Here is an 18,023-nt window from a genome sequence, read left to right as displayed (position 1 = left end):
CTGGTATCTACAGTTTCATACTGACTCATGTTATTTCCAGTGGAAGATTAAAAAAAAACACAATATTTTTTAATCATATTCAATGTTCAAAAACAAATGGGAATATCTTGATAACCTTCTTAATAAGACTAACCTGAAATCTTTCCTCCTCTTAATTTAGGTCAAAGAAGCTCTTTATTTTGTGCATATGACTTTGTAACCTTATTTAATTATTCTCTGGAAGTAGCTATTGTTAAGCCCCAATAATTTAGCACAGTTCAGCACATATTTTCAACTGCTTACTGGAACACACTGAGGAATATGCTTTAATATCACTTCACACTCATTAAAATACAAATTCTGCTAGAGCAAGTATATGCTGCTGCTATGAGTGAATAAATTTTAATCATAAAGTTTCCAAGTAAAAATTCAACCTATTGAAGAAGATCGTCAAAATGTTTTTGTATAATAATCTTTGTACCTGAATAAACATGTTGGTGAAGTAATTGCATGTACTGTAATATGATTATTAATGCAGAAACGACTGCACAGAGATGAAAAAAATAAATTATGACAGCTTTTTTATTTCTAAAAAGAGTAATTTATAATATATATTTATAATACTTCTAATGAAATATTTCTAAAAATTTAAATATATTTCTAAAACGTCACAGCTGCCTCAAAGCACTTCTTTAAAATATGTCTCAATGCTGAAAGAAATTTATGTACTTCTTTTTTTTCTCCCTCTTTTAGATATTTTTAAACGCAGATACAATCCGCCTGGGAAACCTACCGATGGGCTCCTTTTCATCCTCTTCCTCCTTCTCCTCCTCCTCCTCACCCAGCTCTTCAGCTCCTCGCCAGACTATCTATGAGCTCTGCGCCTGTCCCAATGGTAAACTTTACCTGTCCCCAGCAGGAGCAGGCTCCACATGTCAATCCAGTAGCAACATCTGCTTGTGGAGCTAGAATGACTCCGTTTTATCCTCACACCAGAATAGCCTTTTGCTACTATCCCTCTGCTTCACAGTTCTGTTCGGTTTCCCTTGTGACCAGTTTGACGCTTCAAACAGCCTGCAGAGCAACTTCTTCCACTGTAAGCAGGAATACAGCGCTGCCTTCTCTTGTGGTTTGTGCTGCCACTCAACACAGAGATGGGAGAGAGATCAATGTATTCTTCATCAGGAAACCTAGAACACAAATCACCTTTTTTTCCAAAAAGGGACAATAACACAGGTGCCTTTGCTACTTGAAGTGAAGCACATAGTTTTAGATTTTTGCGGGACCTGGATATGAACTGCACATAAATATATATCTAGACAGAGAGAGAGAGTACAAGAATTTGCCCAGAATCTGATAGTGAGATGAATTTGTTCCCCCTGTATGATAACTTTACTGTCTGAAAGCACAATTTTCCATTCATCTTTTTGATGTAAACTTTTATCCCTGAATTTTAAAATTTTAAAGCATTGTGTGATGCTTGCTTTACTAAACAAATTCAGTAAATGGTTTTTAATACAAAAAGAGACAGAATTCCTCCCTGACTTTGGTTTCTTTAAAAATGTGTTGTTACTATTTGTCTACTAAGTCTAGGGTTTTGTACACTAGGAAAATTTTGGAAGTGCTCAGCAATATTACTTTCAAAGTTAAAAAGACATATGCTCTTGTTTGTCAGATCTGAATGACCTTATATAATATTTTCTTGGCCACTGCATGTGAAGCGATTGCTTTGAGTAAAACATACAGCTTCTGGAAAAGAAGAACAGGGTAAAGAACAAAATTCTGATGATATGTTTGTTGATCAGTGTATTGCTCTTCACAAGGTCCTCATAATTGGCAAACCAAGAGAGAAATTTTCAAAGGTACATTTTGTCCGTTTTCTGACCATGTCTAACTGCTGCCACTTGAACACAAATGTTGGTACTAATGTAACGTATGATGCTGAGAAGCAGTGCACTAACAACCTGTATGACATTCACATTTATTATTCTCTTTTGTTTACCATCTGCTGCTGAGGTTTCAAAGTAATAGTAGTATATAAAAAACTACACATTAAATGACATTCAGTATTAAAAAGTACATCAATATTACATTGACTTTACCAGGTCTGTGTTTAAATTATGCAGCCTCATTTACACTCAGATCTCACCCAGTTTCATGTGGGATTTGTTTCTTGTATCAGTGTTCGTACTCATTTGGTTTGATTGGTAATTGAAATCTTATAAAAAAATGCTTTGGTATGCTGCTGGTAAATTTGTCACAGCATTAATTAACAAGAATATCTTGAAACTTGCAGAACCCAGGAAAGTAAAACAGTATAAAAATGTTTCCTATTGTGGAAGATGGCTTGATTATGTGAGGTAAGTGTGCTCTTTAATTCTATTCTTTAAATTACATCACCTAGCTAGTATTTTTAGAGGCTTGAATCTAAGATTGCCAATGAAATGAGAGCTTTTATGAAGTAATTCTAAAGCCAGGGGAGATGGTGCAAGGTGGGTATTTCTACACAATTTTGCTTTTAGAGAAAAAAAAAGAGAATGAACAAACTAGTGCTGTGACTGCCTTTGCATTTTATTACCACCTAATAAGCCTGATTTTGTTTTCACTTCAGGTGAAATTCACTCCTATGCAGAAGACCAGCCCAAGACGTGTCAATGGCTTGACTGGTGCTTGCCTTACCATTGGCCCTCTTCAGAGGTGTGAATTTCACCCCATAGCAAGAATTCTGTATTTTCTGGTTTTAACAGTTAAATGAAGATTTTAAATTGATTATTTTATGTCTTCAAAAGAAGGCTGTTAAAAGCTGACTTGTTGTCTATTTGAGATTTTTCTTCTTTGAAAGAACATATACTAGAAAATAGTGCAAGAAAATATATTAGAAATGAGGATTTTAGTAAGAGGGACAAAAATAGAGATGACAAAGAAGACGACAATAAAACGTTAGAAAGTGTAGCCATACAATAAACCCTTAAAACTATAGGGATATAGATGTCTTTTTCTTATGCACACAAGTAATAGAACGGTAGTGTGACAGTCATGAACAAATAGCATTTCAGGAGGAAAAGTATAAGTATGAGGGCACATCTACGCATAGTCACTATCTGTGCACACCTACATACATTTGTTGCTTAAAAGATGAACAAATATAGTGACTAATCTACTTGATGAATTAAAATGTGGCTTCCTACAAATTGCATACAAAAAGGCTAAGGAGCTTTTTTCTCCTCAAACAAACCTGCAGGATGGCTTGCAGATACTTTGTAATGAATTTTCCACAAAAAAATTCTTATTGGTTTGTTCTTCACCTTCTGAGATTATTTACCTGTTATTTGTTTAACAAAGGTCTCTGTTCACTGGATGGAAGGACCCAACCTTAATAAATTCTACACCAACTTGGTTGGGAATGGGCAGGTAGGAAAAAAAATCTGTTACGAGATTAATTTTAACAGCAAGACTGAAATAATTTGCCACTTTATATGAAGAGAACTCAGAGGAGATATGTGGGTAGTACATTGGACTCCTAAAAACCAAGCCAGTAAGTTCACATACCTCTGCACTGTCAGGATATTCATTATTGGAGTCCCATCAATATGAAGTAGAGCATAATTAAGAGCTTCAACAACCTATGAGATAGAAAAAAGTTCTCATGATGTTTTAATGTTCTGGTGAATTTCATAACATTGATGTTTTACTTTAAATCCATTGAAAACTGTAAGAAAGGAAGAAAACAGTTTTTATTTGTAAAAGTATTTCTAGTCCACATGATTTCAGGGAGTATTGGAAAAGTGATCTCAATGCATTAATCATACTAAAAATTTAAAATGCCATCCTTATGACAACAATGAAATATTTGAAAATACCTTATTGGCTACATGTATTTAATATATGATAGATTTATCTCCTGTAAAAATATTTGTGTCATATTATAGGATACTGTCTCTTTCTTGTTTTAAAAAAAAAAAAAAAAAAGAAGAGAAGAGAAGAGAAAAATAAAAGCATCAGCCAACCTCTCTGAGCACTGTTAGCTGTATGGTTTGTATTGCAGTTCACTCATTGGTTAAGTGTTAAGACCAAAGACAGACACTCCTATTATATCCAACACTATGACACTGCTGTTTCTACTAATTCTGTTGGAATGAAGAGATGAGAAGTTGTAATTACAACATGAAATGTAACATAGTTTAGATTTGTGCAGCATTTTGAGCTGTAGATTTTCACTTTTTTCCAGGGTTTAAATTTTTGTCAGTGTCTTGTGATTACACTACTATTCATGCGTATAGGGGTCTTTTGGTGTTCCTAAGAAAACATGCCAGGACATTGCTTCTTTGAACTGAAGTTATACTGGTTTGCTTGCAAAGTTTGCTTGACTGGGTAAAAGAATTCACTTTCAACCATTTTAGATGCAGAGGGTTATTAAATCTGGAAGATACAGCCATAAATGTCTAGAAGGATTTAATGAAGGATGTTTAAGATATTTGGTAGCTAACATAATGTACCTTTTAGGGGTTTTTTGTTTTATTTGTTTGTTTTGATTTGTTTTTAGATTCTAAATAATTGCTAAATAAAAAAAAAATTAAAACTTTACACTATGGAATTGTTATCAGCTGATTCACTGTAATGCATGTGAAAGTTGGATCAAAATCTGAGTGTCATATTGTTTCAATCCCTACTCAGTAAAGGTCTTCTAACCCTTTTTGTTTTGTAACCTTCATGTTAATGGTTTTCTTGTGTATAGAAGTATATATAAAAGATGGGAACTATTTTCTTACACATACTATGCAATATGTTTGTAGAACTGCAATATTACCAAAATTACAAAAGCTGTGCTTTTGTACTCTCTTGCTTTATGTAAAACAAATCTTTTTTCTATTTAATGGACTGTCTGTCTTAAAATTGTGGATAACATTATTCAAAAGCAGTACACTGAAACTTTTAAGATTTTTATTTTATTTTCCTTGGACTTTTTTTTTTTAATGAAAATAATAGCAAGGTTTTGGAAGTTGGAAATTTCTTTTCTTGGAAAGCTAGAACTTTTTCAGCATGTAATTAACACTCTCAGTTTGAAATGTTTCCTGTACTTCTTTAATTTGTCTTAGCATTTTCATCTGGTGCTACTATATAACCATAAATAAATGTGATACATTAAACAGGAAACATATCAGAACTAATTTCAAGAATAATCAAACAGGAATCCTGCTAAGGGTGAGAAGAACATGTAGAATAGCTGATGAGAAACTTTTGGATTTTCTGTATATTTTTGATAAATATTATTTGTTAGTTTGCATTTCCTTACCTCTGTCTACATTAGCAGCATGGTAAGAGCTTTTATTTGTTTTTCAATTGTTTTGTCCTCGCACACAGAATATGGTACCGTTTTATTTCAAACTTTTTTTTTAAAACAACAGACACTGCATTTAAATGCAGTGCTTATGTTAAGAAAACCAGTTTTAAGGAAGTGTAGGCTTTATTTCTACATCAGCATTAGTAAAGTTAAAATTACAGTGCTGCTTTTTCATCTACCATTAGAGCATATTACACTGCTCAAGTTCCTTTGTGTCTTGCCAGAATAAACTTAAACTGTATGTTCGTTTGAACAGCACTTTTTTACAAGCCACTTGAGAATTACACAGTCATGTAAAAAGTGATGTAACCAACTCAAACAAATGCTCTCTGTGTTTAACTTGGGCAGTGTCAGTGCTGGTAACAGCACAGCCTTGCACAGAACTCTGGAAAAAAGTAAGGTGACCATTTAGGGGGTTTGTTCACACTGAGCTCCTTGATGCCATATTACGATTTCATCAATATCCAGAGTAGCTAGACAGCAGCTACTTTCACAATGCCTAAAAAAATCAGTGATTTCTGTACAAGAGCAACAGTTGTATAGAAATATCAGTAATATAGGAGAGTATATCAGTAATATAGACTGATAAGTCTCAAGTGACTAAAACATGATAGGTGATACAGCAAGAAAAATTATTCGTAGCTATTTTACTCAGTGTTGGACAGGTTCCCCAGTCCAATCTGGGGAAACTACTGACAGTAAAAGAAAAATAGAAGATAAGTGAAAAAAAAATCCACCATAAGCATTGTGTTGATTCAACACAGTCCACACTGAGACTAGAATTTAATACAAGTTCTCTATGTAAAATATAGATATTTCTCCTCTGAAACTTTGAACTGAGCTTCAGATTACGTTGTTTGAATTTGAAAGTAGTATTTGAGCTTTAACCAACACATTTCTTATACAGGCCAGGATCAGGAGAGCTCAGGTAAAATCTTCTACTGTATATCCTGTCTGATTAGAGTCAATTAGCCAGAAAAGAAACTAGTCCACTTAACTAAAGAAAAAAAAAAAATTAAAAATTGAAATCTGAAAGTTTTGCTGAGTTTTGGAAAAATTTTAAGTGGATTTCACATTTTCAAGGAGTGCCCAGCTCTACCAGTGTCTGCAATTCTGACATGTTTAAGCAGTGACAGCAATGTATATTAAAACATTTGGCCTTATGGCTTATCAGATTCACTTAATGCATGACTTGATCTGAGAAGTAAAATGGCTTTTGTTCATATGTATACCTCCTGGTTTGTGAGACCTGCGAGGGAGAAGTTCAGCTTTCAGCATCATCTAGAGCACAATGAAAAGTAGGATTTAAGCATTAGAGAAGCATTACTGAAGGCAAGATGTATTGTTTTCTGTGCTTTATGATATTTTGAGAGCTTGCATACAGTCATTCTTTACCGCTGAGAGATCTGCATTCTAGCACAATAACTTATTTCTAAGTACATATTTCAGAACTATTCTGAAAAAAATACATAATTGTTTTCTTTCTAGGTGATGTTTACTCAGTTTTCTTGTCCCAAACACTGCAACAGTTAGTAAGTCAAATCCTCCTTCTTAATTCCCACCCACTCTTAACTCTTCTTCAGCTGAGCTTCAGTTGTCCCCTTAAGCATCCTCCTTTCTTCACAAATAACAAAAGAATAGGCAACAAAAAGAATTTTGCCGTCTCTTTATCAGGATGCTTCCTCTGTGACTTACTTAAACTGTGTCAAAGGGGAGATTATTTGCTTTGTGACAACAGAAGTTATATAAGGAAAACACACATAGGTAAATATCAGTTTTAGTCTGTCTTACTAGAATGAAACTTCTGGAGTGAAAGATTTTAGACTATAGGCTTCTTAATAACTTTTAATTTCTCAGAAGTTTTGTCATTCAATGAATGTATTTAAAATACCATAAAATAAAAATGCAAACTATCCTATCCTGTTACATTTTTTTTAAAATAGAGAAGGAATCACTGAGCTCATTATTTGTCCCTCTCTACTTATGTGCTTATTTACTTTTACAAATTTGAAAGGAAAAACAGAGCTAAAATGTTAAATAGTATAACGATAACTATTTAAAACCCCTATTAATAACAGAATATTGTTCCTTTTAGTCCATGACTGACATTCTCATTTATCTTTGGAGAATTAATGCTCTAATTTCTTATACAGTGGCAAGTCTTTTTGCTGTTTTGTGTGATCTTTGGGAGATAGGAAACCTCTGATGATAAAGGAAAGAGGATAACTACACAGTATTAAAAGAAGCATGTGTGACAGTATTCCCCATGCTACCGTGGAACCAGACAAGATCTGAGGGCACTTACTCATGAGGAGAGAGGGTCTTCTACAGCATTTAAATATTGTGAAGAAAACAGTCAGGATGCTTTCCAGCTCCATGCTCCCCAGGATGACTGAGACATGGTGTTGCAATAATATTCGAGAGACAGACAGAAAGAAAGTGGTTTTCTTGATCTGCATAGGGATGTGTAGGACAGTGGTGCATAGGCAGTAAATCCAAATCATGTTGGAACAGTAAAATACATAAATATAGCTGAAAGATGGATTTTTTTTTTTTTTAAGTGCAAAAACAGTCACGAAACTTCTCCCTAAGCCTCAGAGAAACAGAAAGAAAGTCAGGTGAAGATGTATCATAGATTCCTAGAATGGTTTGAGTTGAAAGGAACCTTAAAGCACATCTAGATCCAGCTCCCCTGCCCTGGGCAGGGAGGGCCACCTTCCACTAGACCAGCTTTCTCAAAGCCCCATCCAACCTGACCTTGAACACTTCCATGGATGGGACATCCACAGCTTCTCTGTGTAATCTCTGCCAGTGCCTCACCAATCTAAACCTAACCTCATTCAACTTAAAGCCAGTAACCCTTGTGCTGTCACTACATGCCCTTGTAAAAGGCCTCACTCCAGTTTTCTTGTAGGCCACTTTTAGGTACTGGATGACAGCTCTGAGGTCTCCCTGGAGCCTTCTCTTCTCCAGGCTGAACAACTCCAATTGTCTCAGCCTTTCCTCATAGAAGAGGTGTTCCATCCCTGTAATCATTTTTGTGGCACTCCTTTGGAACTCACTCCAACAGCTCTATGAGTAGTTTTTGTATCTTTATATTCTTGAAAATTTCCTTTCTTTTCTTGGCTCTTTTAAAAGCCAGCATCAGGAAGGAGAAAAGCAGTAAGCTAAGTATAAATTTTGTGCTTCTCAAATAGAAGGTGACAATGAACTCTCTGTTTGAACATGTACTCTGTTTATGGCAGATAGAGGTGAAAATAAACCAGTACAGTAGGGTGGATTCAAACCCTGGTAAAGTCAATAGGAAATACTGACAAATTTTGTGTCTATGCATTAGGCTTATATGCTCATTAAAGGTTTGTGCCAAAAAAAAAAAAAAATTGTCATAGTCCATGACTTTTTATACTGCATTTCTAAAACGCATCATTAACATTAATGCAATTTTCCCTCTGCAAATTGTTCCCACTTCTAACTGCAGGTACCACTTTAGCTCCCCCACAAGGAGAACTCTAAATAATTGTGCAGTCTTCAGTCATTTGTCAAAACCAAATTAAAAAATTACAAGATGTACAAAGTGAGTCATAAAAAAAAAAAGGTGAAAAAAATCTACTGCCACTGCCTTTTTGTATTTTGGTCCAGTGTTTTCCTCATAGTAGAGGAGTTGCACTGTTTCTGGAAGCAATAAGGTTGATATTTCTGGCCTTCTCACTCACTTTTAAAGAGGCTCTGCAGACCATGCTGCTTCCCTTCCCTTTTGCACAGGAGAGGAAAATTAGGGAAATTAATTCTTTCCCTTGGGTTTGGGCTTGATTTTTGTTGCATGGTCTATCTTTAGATGTACTTTAATCCCTAAGTGTAAAGGGAAGGGAAAAATCTGATGGCAGCTACTAAGGCTGACAATATTAATTGCAGCATGGAGTGGGTTATTGCTCGAGATAATAATTACTGCTATGGTGAAGCAAAATGCAGGATGAGAAGGGAGCATACAAAGAAAAAGCATGGAAAGAGAATAAAGGCATGGGAAAAAGAGACAAAGAGTGATATTAGAACAGGTTTACTGTTTAAAGGGGAAGAAAGTGCTATATAATTACTAAAAATTCTCTTTACCTCTCTGACCTTGTCAAATATATCATTCCAAAGTGCAGAAAGAAGGGGAAGGCTTCAGGATTGCATTGATTCAGAAGTCCTTTTCAAGACCAGAAAAGTACTATTCCTAGGAACAAGACAGTACAAACAACATCAGAAAATTTCTGTTGCTTCTCTGACCTCTCTGTGACAAGTGGAACAGTTATGGAAGCTGTAAGCTATGGAAACTGTATAGAAGACAGAAAGTTTTATGTACAAAAGTACAGTTCTGGAAGAAGAAGTCACTGAGGCTTACATTAGACTACAGCAGTGTAAATGGAAAATAGCTGGAGCAAGAATTAGCAAATGGAGAATAGTCTATAGGTTGGTGAGGTTTTGTTTGGTTGGTTGGTTTTTTTGAGGGTTTTTTTATGAGGAAAGAATCTGGACTGTAAGGTATTTTCTTCTTTCTTTCTTTCTCTTTCCTTTTGTTCTATTTTATTTTCCAAACAGCATCTGAGAGCAAACAGACTTCAGCTGTGATTTGTTTCACAGCAGGAAACAAATATATATATATATGAATATATATGTGTGTATATGTGTGTACATATGTATACATATGTATATATGTGTGTATGTATATATATATATATGAAAGAATAAAGAAAGCTGAGCTACTTACAAGCATTTTGGAAACAGCAGTTTTCTTGTTTTATGAAAGGTTGATCCATCAGCTAAAGAATGGGACTGATGAAAGCACATATTTGTGTTCAGAGTTTTTAAACATATTTATCTCTTCTCACATCACATTACACAGTTTTCAAGCCCAGATGAGTCCTCTTATATTACCATGTAAAGACATATTTTATATCTCTACATATGAATTAGTTCATATGCAGTGCAAATTTTCCATAAAGGTATTTATTCTCTACAATGACTATTGCCGCCTCATCTTCAAGTTTCTTAGTATAAACTGCTGGACTCTAGTAGACCTACTAAAATTCTGATCTTAAAATCTTAGTACTTCAGTTTTTACTTTGGGAAAGTCTAGGACACTGTACCAGTCCTTTCTATGGTGCTGTGATAATAAATGTCTCTTCTCATGCATGTTAGCATACATTTGTGAGCAAGCCACCACAGGCTTAACCAGATTCCTGGAGCTGCTTCTAAAATTATTTGTTTATTTACCTCCAGTTTCCAAAATCTTGCATGGCTTTAATATAATGTGGGTTTTTATCTTTTTAATTAACTATAGTACATTATGTACTTTTTAAGAGATTTAAATTATATACTTAAACCACAAAACTTTATTAATGGCCATATGTTCCTGAGAACTGAAAGGGAAAAATACATTTAAATCATATTGTGTCACACTTTACAGAACAGTATAATTTCTGTTGTTTTAGATAATTTTCCTATCTATTTTTAGGAAAGCTAACAAGCAAATGTTTAATTAAATTTGAGATTGTACTGTACTCCCAGGAAATATCAGTTCAGTTAGACTATTGCATGACAAAGTATCAACATTCCAAAGAAACAATTCTAAATGGTGTATTATTCCCTTTTAGAAGTAAATAATGTATTCTCATGTTGTGAAGTATCACAAATTAAGTTATATCAATTTTTAAATAAATGTAAATAAAATACTTTAGTAGAAACTTCTGTGAAATGTGCACCTTCAATTTATTGATTTTTTTCTGGTAACATAATTAATTGGGAAAATATGTTAAGCTACATGCTAATCCTTTTCATATTTTATTGTGCTTTGCATTGTCTCACACATCTTTTTTGTCAGTGGGATATACTTTTCTATGGTTTTTATGCAGAAATCATATATTTTTGTTCTATTATTTAATTAATATCAACTTATCCTTTGGATTTATTTATTCTGAATGCAGTTTTGTCACTACACTTAACATTTAGGTCAAGCTCATCCGAAGCTCTGGATATGTATTTAGCTATGTGAGTCATTCCAGTAAACTTAATGGAACTTCTGAAGTTTCAAGTTAGGAGCATGATAAAATATTTTGCTGGATCAGTCTTCATAAATCAAGCAAATTAAGGCAATACCATGCTGGTCTAAAAATTATTTACTCTAAAATAATGAAGGTGAAAGACTATTCTGACTATTCCACAGTGCTTCACTTTGCTTAGTTTAGTTGAGTAAAGCTGCTCTTGAGAAGACTCATTGATCACTATTTCCCTTTTCAGATCTGTGTGTAGCTTCTATACACCACTGGCTCTCTGCATCATAACCATTTTTATTCCTGATTTGAATTATATCAGCATCTATTATGTTGAAAGTGTTTTGTGCAACTCCTAAAAAGCCCTGCTGACTTTATATGAACATACTCTGTTGTGTCTTTGAGGATAAATGCCATCAATCAGCAAAGTGAATCAGTGGCATTGGGCTATATTTCACATATACAGCTCTAGAAATTATCTAAATTTGAAGCCTTGGAACATGGATAAAACATTTACCCTGCACATAAAGGGCAAAAGCAGCTTGATTCCATACTTCATCTTCCATAGAGCAGTTTTCTCATCCTGATGTTCTCTTACTAACAATGTCTTCCCAGATGTATTGGATGGTGTGAACACACATCATCAGGCATGAATTCCACAGGATGAAGAAAATCAATTTGAATTGTCAAAAAATGAAGGTGGTCGCTATATATTGCCAGTTGTTCTACAACTCTGGAGTCTTTGAGAGGGATTTAAAAAACAAACAAGAAATCAGTTTGTAAATTGTAAAAAGCTTCTGAGCTTCATGACTGCCCTACTTGTTACCATGGGACACAGAAGAGCTCAAACAAAAGGAGAATGAAACTTTCTTCACACCTGCAATAATCAGTAATCACTGTATAGCGGAAGAAAGAGAAGGAGGAAAATTACAGGTTTTAGTTTTGCCCCCATGAAAATATCAGCTCTGTAATATCAGATTTTGTATAGGGAGGACCTGGCTATCAGCTGTATAAGAATTGACTGCTCTGTCAGCTTTACTCTGTGGAAAATAATTATCTGCAAAAATTTTTAGTTATGTATTTTCAATCATTATGATTATTCTGCTTCTGCTTTCTCTTTTTTTATCCATTAAATTTATAACGCCTTAGGACTTGTTCTGTAAGAATCTGTAGCAAATACTCGTATTAGGAAAATTCACTAGGTTAATGGCCTTACCTTCTCAAGATTAAAGAATAACACATAGAAGTAATGCTTCATTTTATAAGACAAACTTAAAAATCTTGTCATAGTTACAAATTAAATTATCCTAATAACTCTCTGAATAAAACACGTTGGATATCACTCTGCATAGTATTCCTGTTATAGTTCCCCTTGGACTTCTGTGAACTCTGGAAAAAAAACCTCATCAATGCACTTATCCCAACCGATGTCCAAGTCTAGACCAGACTGGCAGTGGCAGCAGAGGATGGTATTTAAGGAAAGCATGGGTGTCTGGCCAATTTACACAGTCCCTTCCCCAGAGATTCCCCAAGTACCCACACTTATATTCCTTACTTTGTACCTTTGGTACTGGATTATGAAACTGTTGTGCTTGGGTTTCTGTAATCCTTTTTTAAAACAGTTGACAGTTGCTTTCTCTAGTTCACTTGTTGCTCAAGAACATTTTTTCATCTTTTTTAAACACACCTTCAAGTAATTTCACTGACTATCCCTAGTTCTTTTATTTTGGGATTTAGAATATAACAGAATAGACTGTTTCAGTTGGAAAGGACCTACAGAGATCATCTAGTCCAACTTCTTGACCACTTCATTGCTGACCAAAAAGTTGAAATGTGCTCTTAAACACTGACAGGCTTCAGGTATCAACCACCTCTCTAGGGAGTCTATTCCAGAGTTTGACCACCCTTTTCATAAAGAAATTTTTCCTAATGTCCAGTCTGAACCTCCCCTAACTGGATGAATAATAGCTCTGTAACCACCTTATTCACCACCATAAAAGTTAAACATATCTCCTTCAGCCTTCAAGAGACCCCATCTTCTCTTCAGTTTCTTCTTATAATTCTCCAGAACTCTCAGATAAATCCTGCTCAGTCCTGGCCACTAACTAACACCTAATTTATTTGGTCTGGTAGTTCTTCTGGCTATATGCTCTAGTGATTTAGCCCCACTGAGCTATCTGCTACACAGAATATGCTGAGTGTGGGAATATCCTCAGTACCATCAGCACCCTCTGCATTAGGCTTGCAGTTCTGGCACAGAAAATAAATTTTGCCTTTGCTCTACTTTGATTTCACAGAAAGGGTGATTAGATATTGGAATGGGCTGCTGAAGAAGGTTGTGGAGCCACCATCCCTGGAGGTTTTCAAGGAATGACTGGATGTGGCACTTAGTCCCATGGTCTAACTGCCATGGTGGTATTGGGTCATAGGTTGGACTTGATGACCTCAGAGGTTTTTATTTCTGGACTGATTATTTCCATGTGAGTCTGTGATTCTGCATTTGACATTGTACATGCCAGGCTGAGAGCCTGGCTAGCAGTCTGGTTTATCTGCCCTATTTACAGTGATTGCAATATTTATTCCCTCCTGGCCCTTCAGAAACACACTGAATATTAACCACATCCTCTCAGGGGATTCCTCATTCTGAACCAGGTGCTCCTATGTGCCTGTTGGCTTTCACCTAGTCCCTATCATAAATACTCCTCTACAACCCTTTTAATTCAGTGCCAATAGACTGTCTCCATTTCTGTTAAAGTGCAGTATTAACAGGATGACTGAGGGCTTTAAATCTATAATTCTCAAAGTGTTGCTGCAAAGGGTACGTCTGTTCCTCTGGCATTATTCACCTCTTGTGACAGCAAGGATCATGCACACTTCTAAAGTTACAGAGACCTGTAACCACCCTTCCCAAAGTACATGAATCAAGCTATGCTAGAAAGCAAGAAAAATCTGTTCCTAGACCATTGCTTGGACATTTAGCTCTTGTTTTCCAAACCTGTATTAAAAACACACCAACAAAGCAGCATTTTTAGTTTTGATTGACTATTTTATTGTTCAATGAAATAACTTCTGAATAATTTCTGGTTGTATTTCCTCCTTTCCTAGTAATATGTTTTTTCCTAGTAATTTTAGTTTGCTTTTCCTCATATTCCCAAAATGTTTATTGCAATAAAATTTGTCCCACATATTCATCTGGCATATAAATTAGGTTGCTCTCTGAACATCCAGCAAGACAAAATGAGGTTTTTTTGCTGAGGGAGAATTGGATTTTTAAAAAGTATCTAAGACTCCAGGCCTGCTGGGTGTTTGCTTGGTAATCAGTGCTTGGGGTTGTTGCAGATGGTGGCTTCTTCCTCCTGCAAGGATTCTGTCTTCCGGAGTAGATTTGGCTCTAGCTCCTGATCAGATCCCAGTCCTTGCTCTTGTGCTGTCTTTACTGCTGACTTCTGAGGTAGTTGTCATGTTCGGCATCCTGTCACACTTCATGCCCTCCGACCGACGTGTGAAGCAGAATGGTAAGTACTGCTGGAGGGAAAGGAATTGTCTGGGTGCACTGTGGCTGGTGCCTTCTCAGAGCTCTCCAGACAGCTGAATAATCATCACAATACATTGTTTAGTGTTTTCTGCATGGAAAAATATAACTAAGCTAGTTTCAAATGTTTGATTTTTCTCCATTGTTGGAGACTATCTTAAGTGCTTCACCTTCTCTTAGCCTGTTGCTAAGGTTCCAGTCTTAGAGAGAAGTATGTAAGGCTTTCACTGCTGGTAGGCAACAATCTTCGTAAAGTTTTATGAGGCTGCACACAAGGTTAAAATCTAAGTTATCAGTGTGAGCATCAGTAAATGACTTTGTACCACGTACTCTATGGGCTTTACCCAAATTCAGAGAACTAAAATAATGTGCAGTGATAAAGACCAGATTCTTTTTAATACCTTAGATCCAGTTAAAGGGCCATTCAGGATTATATAAAAAAAAAAAAAATCAAGAAAACTAGACGAAGCTAAGAAAAAAATCTTGAGAAGCAAACAAGCTTTAAAGGGAAGAATGTTGTTTTTCTAATGCTGTCAAACTGATGCTTCCCACTGTGTTTGAAAAATAAAAAAATCAAGTGATAATAGATTTTCAATTAGCAAATAAACAGCTCTTACAGTTATTAAAATAAGGCATTAATTGTTTATAATGTCTTGAGAGCCATATTTTTAATATTCTATGCAATTAGATTTTTTACAAAAGCTCTTCTTTCTGTTTTACTCTTTGCAAGAAAAATTATCAGAAAGAGAGGGAGAAAAACCTAGACAGAAACTTTTGTTATGATTTTTAAGGGTATGTAAGTGTGTGTGCTTTATCCATGTCTGCTTTATCATTTTGTATGAGAACAATTGTCATTGTTTTCAATCAATAATGAACAAACTTTAAGAATTTACATACAGTGTGTAAACCCCTGGCATTCAGGGGTTTTCGTGATTAATCCTGTTTTGCCCAGGCATGATAATTTTCTAGGTTGAGGAAGAGTTAATTAGGGAACACATTTTTAATAACTTTGTGTGATTGGTGTTTTTTAAGGACATCTGCAGCAGTCCATATTTCTTGTAGATATATGTAATAATTTGATAAAACTCTGGATTATTTCCTCACTACAAGAAAAATTTGTCATCCAGAGAAAGTCAGAAGGATAATCAAAATTATCCTGAATCAAAATTATCACCTAATCTGGTGATATGAAGAAAAATTCAGAGCTATTCAAATAAAGCAAAATCCAATAAAAATCTCAGCTCACTCTGTGTGTAAATATTTATGCCAAAGGCAATGATTTATGCTCAGTTTCTTTGTAACCTTACATACAGGGATTTTTTTCTCTGATTCTTCTGTTCACATAGTTAATACTTCTTCTTGCAATATTACTTATTACTACTTCAGTAATTATATATAAAAAATTACACTGCATCACATATTAAATTACATGTCAATACATTTGGTGCTTGGCATTTATGACTTTGGTAAGAGGCTTATAATTTTAGTAAGCCTGACCATTTGTGAACTATTTAAAGAGCTTTTCCTAAAGTCCAAAAATACATGAAGTATTGCTGCTATTCTCACTGTTATTTATGTAATCTCATGTCTTTAGATATCTTAAATTGTATTTTCAGTAATTATCATGGGTAGATATAAAATGTGTGGGGATTACAGCTTAACAGGTGTCAGTTAATACCATGCTTGAGTGCAGCAAATAGCCCACAGAGTATATTCATGTCTAATTGTCTACACTCCAGAGCACAACAGCTGCCACTTGTAGCAGATGCATCATCTGACTGATGATATTCTGCAATGTGTCGACAGGGATTTCTGGTGCAGCTGATTATATATGATTGTATTTGGCATAGCTGCATACCCTTAATAGACACTATCATTGTTCTCTGAACATTGGAATACTTTAGTCAGCTGTTTGTTATGCCAGCTATAAGTAACTATCAGCCAAAAAGTTTCATTAAGTTGAGGGTTTGCTGGGCCATATAAAATGAATCATTGACCTTAATGAACTAGTGTCCTCATGTCAAAAATACACTACAGTGGGTGGAAACAACAGCCTTGGCAAGAAGTCTTTATACAGAGAATGGATACTCTTCTAATATTGATGGGTAATTGCACTAGTATTGGGCTAGAAAATAATTAGGTGATAGTTCTAGGAATCTGCACTGCTGCTACTGTGTGGGTTTCCAAATAAAGGTCTCATTCCTATGAAGATCTTTGCAGCATGACTGTGCTTGACAAGCTCTCATATCCCAAGTCTTTTGCATGCCATTATTTAGAGAGATGGAGAGAGGAAAGAAGGAAACAAAAATAAGAGAAAAAGAAAAACATTATTTTTAGCATCAAGACTAACTTTGTTACCTGGTTATACACTTTAAAATTTTATCTTATATCCAAGGAAACAAAGCCCTTGAGGGTATACAAAGCATTGACTGATTTAAAAGAAAAAAAAGACGGGTAGAATCCAAAGTTTTCTAAAGTATGGAAAAGCTTGGAAAAAGCAGGTAGAAAAAAGTAAAATTATTAACAGTTTTGAGATTTGTGAGAGAGTAAACTCATATATTTTTCTCCTATGTCTTCATCCAGATTCTTGATTTTCATGAAAACTTAATCACCCATCATTGCCTGGAAGAATGACTAGAAAACATTTAATGACTTACCCAACACTAGTTTGACGGTTTTTTCCCCCTTCTCCTATTCCCACCCCCCCCCCCCCCATAGTTTTTTTCAAATCAGTGGCTTCTCTTGGAACTAATGTAAAGAGTTCATAAACTCAGACTAGGATTTTCTTGATTTCTTCTTTTTATGGCAGAACTCTGTCTTTAAAACCAATATAAAAGAGAGGGTCTACAATATTAACCTCTACTAACTCAATAAGGAAGGAGTTCCATTCATAGAAGCTGCTATAAAACAAAATTCCGGTAGTGGACTGGGAAGTTAGATGAAACACTCTCAAACTATTCAACACCTCTCTGGTACATCTCCTAGATGGAGCTTTCAGATGTTATTATTTTTCACCACATGTAAACTCTTTGGATTTATTTACTTCTATTAACTTAATGAGTGGAAGAAAAAAATTAAATAGATCTAGGACATTTTTTTCCCTGTAAAACTCCTGCAGTAAAAGTTTTGGAAGAGAAAATAT

General features: G+C 35.0%; 1 protein-coding gene across 3 annotated transcripts in view; it reads left to right on the top strand.

Moving 5' to 3' along the window:
• SGCZ (sarcoglycan zeta) overlaps positions 1-11,047 on the top strand; it is a 420,887-nt gene extending 409,840 nt beyond the window's left edge. The window contains exons 8-10 of one of the 3 annotated variants that reach the window (XR_004240334.1): positions 733-874; positions 1,010-2,339; positions 2,591-11,047. Coding sequence is in view for 2 of the 3 variants with exons in the window: in XM_032109901.1 (XP_031965792.1) it covers positions 733-874; positions 1,010-1,173 (306 nt within the window). In the remaining variant the exon portion in view is untranslated. Of the gene's footprint in view, positions 1-732 lie in introns of all 3 variants that reach the window. The other 2 variants (XM_032109901.1, XM_032109902.1) reach the window with 2 other exon arrangements.
• Positions 11,048-18,023: the final 6,976 nt, after the last annotated feature.

The sequence above is a fragment of the Corvus moneduloides genome, chromosome 5 (assembly GCF_009650955.1).
Source record: "Corvus moneduloides isolate bCorMon1 chromosome 5, bCorMon1.pri, whole genome shotgun sequence".
Taxonomy (NCBI): domain Eukaryota; kingdom Metazoa; phylum Chordata; class Aves; order Passeriformes; family Corvidae; genus Corvus; species Corvus moneduloides.
The sequence above is the reverse complement of the archived record's forward strand: the minus strand, read 5'-3'. Positions and strand labels throughout refer to the sequence as shown.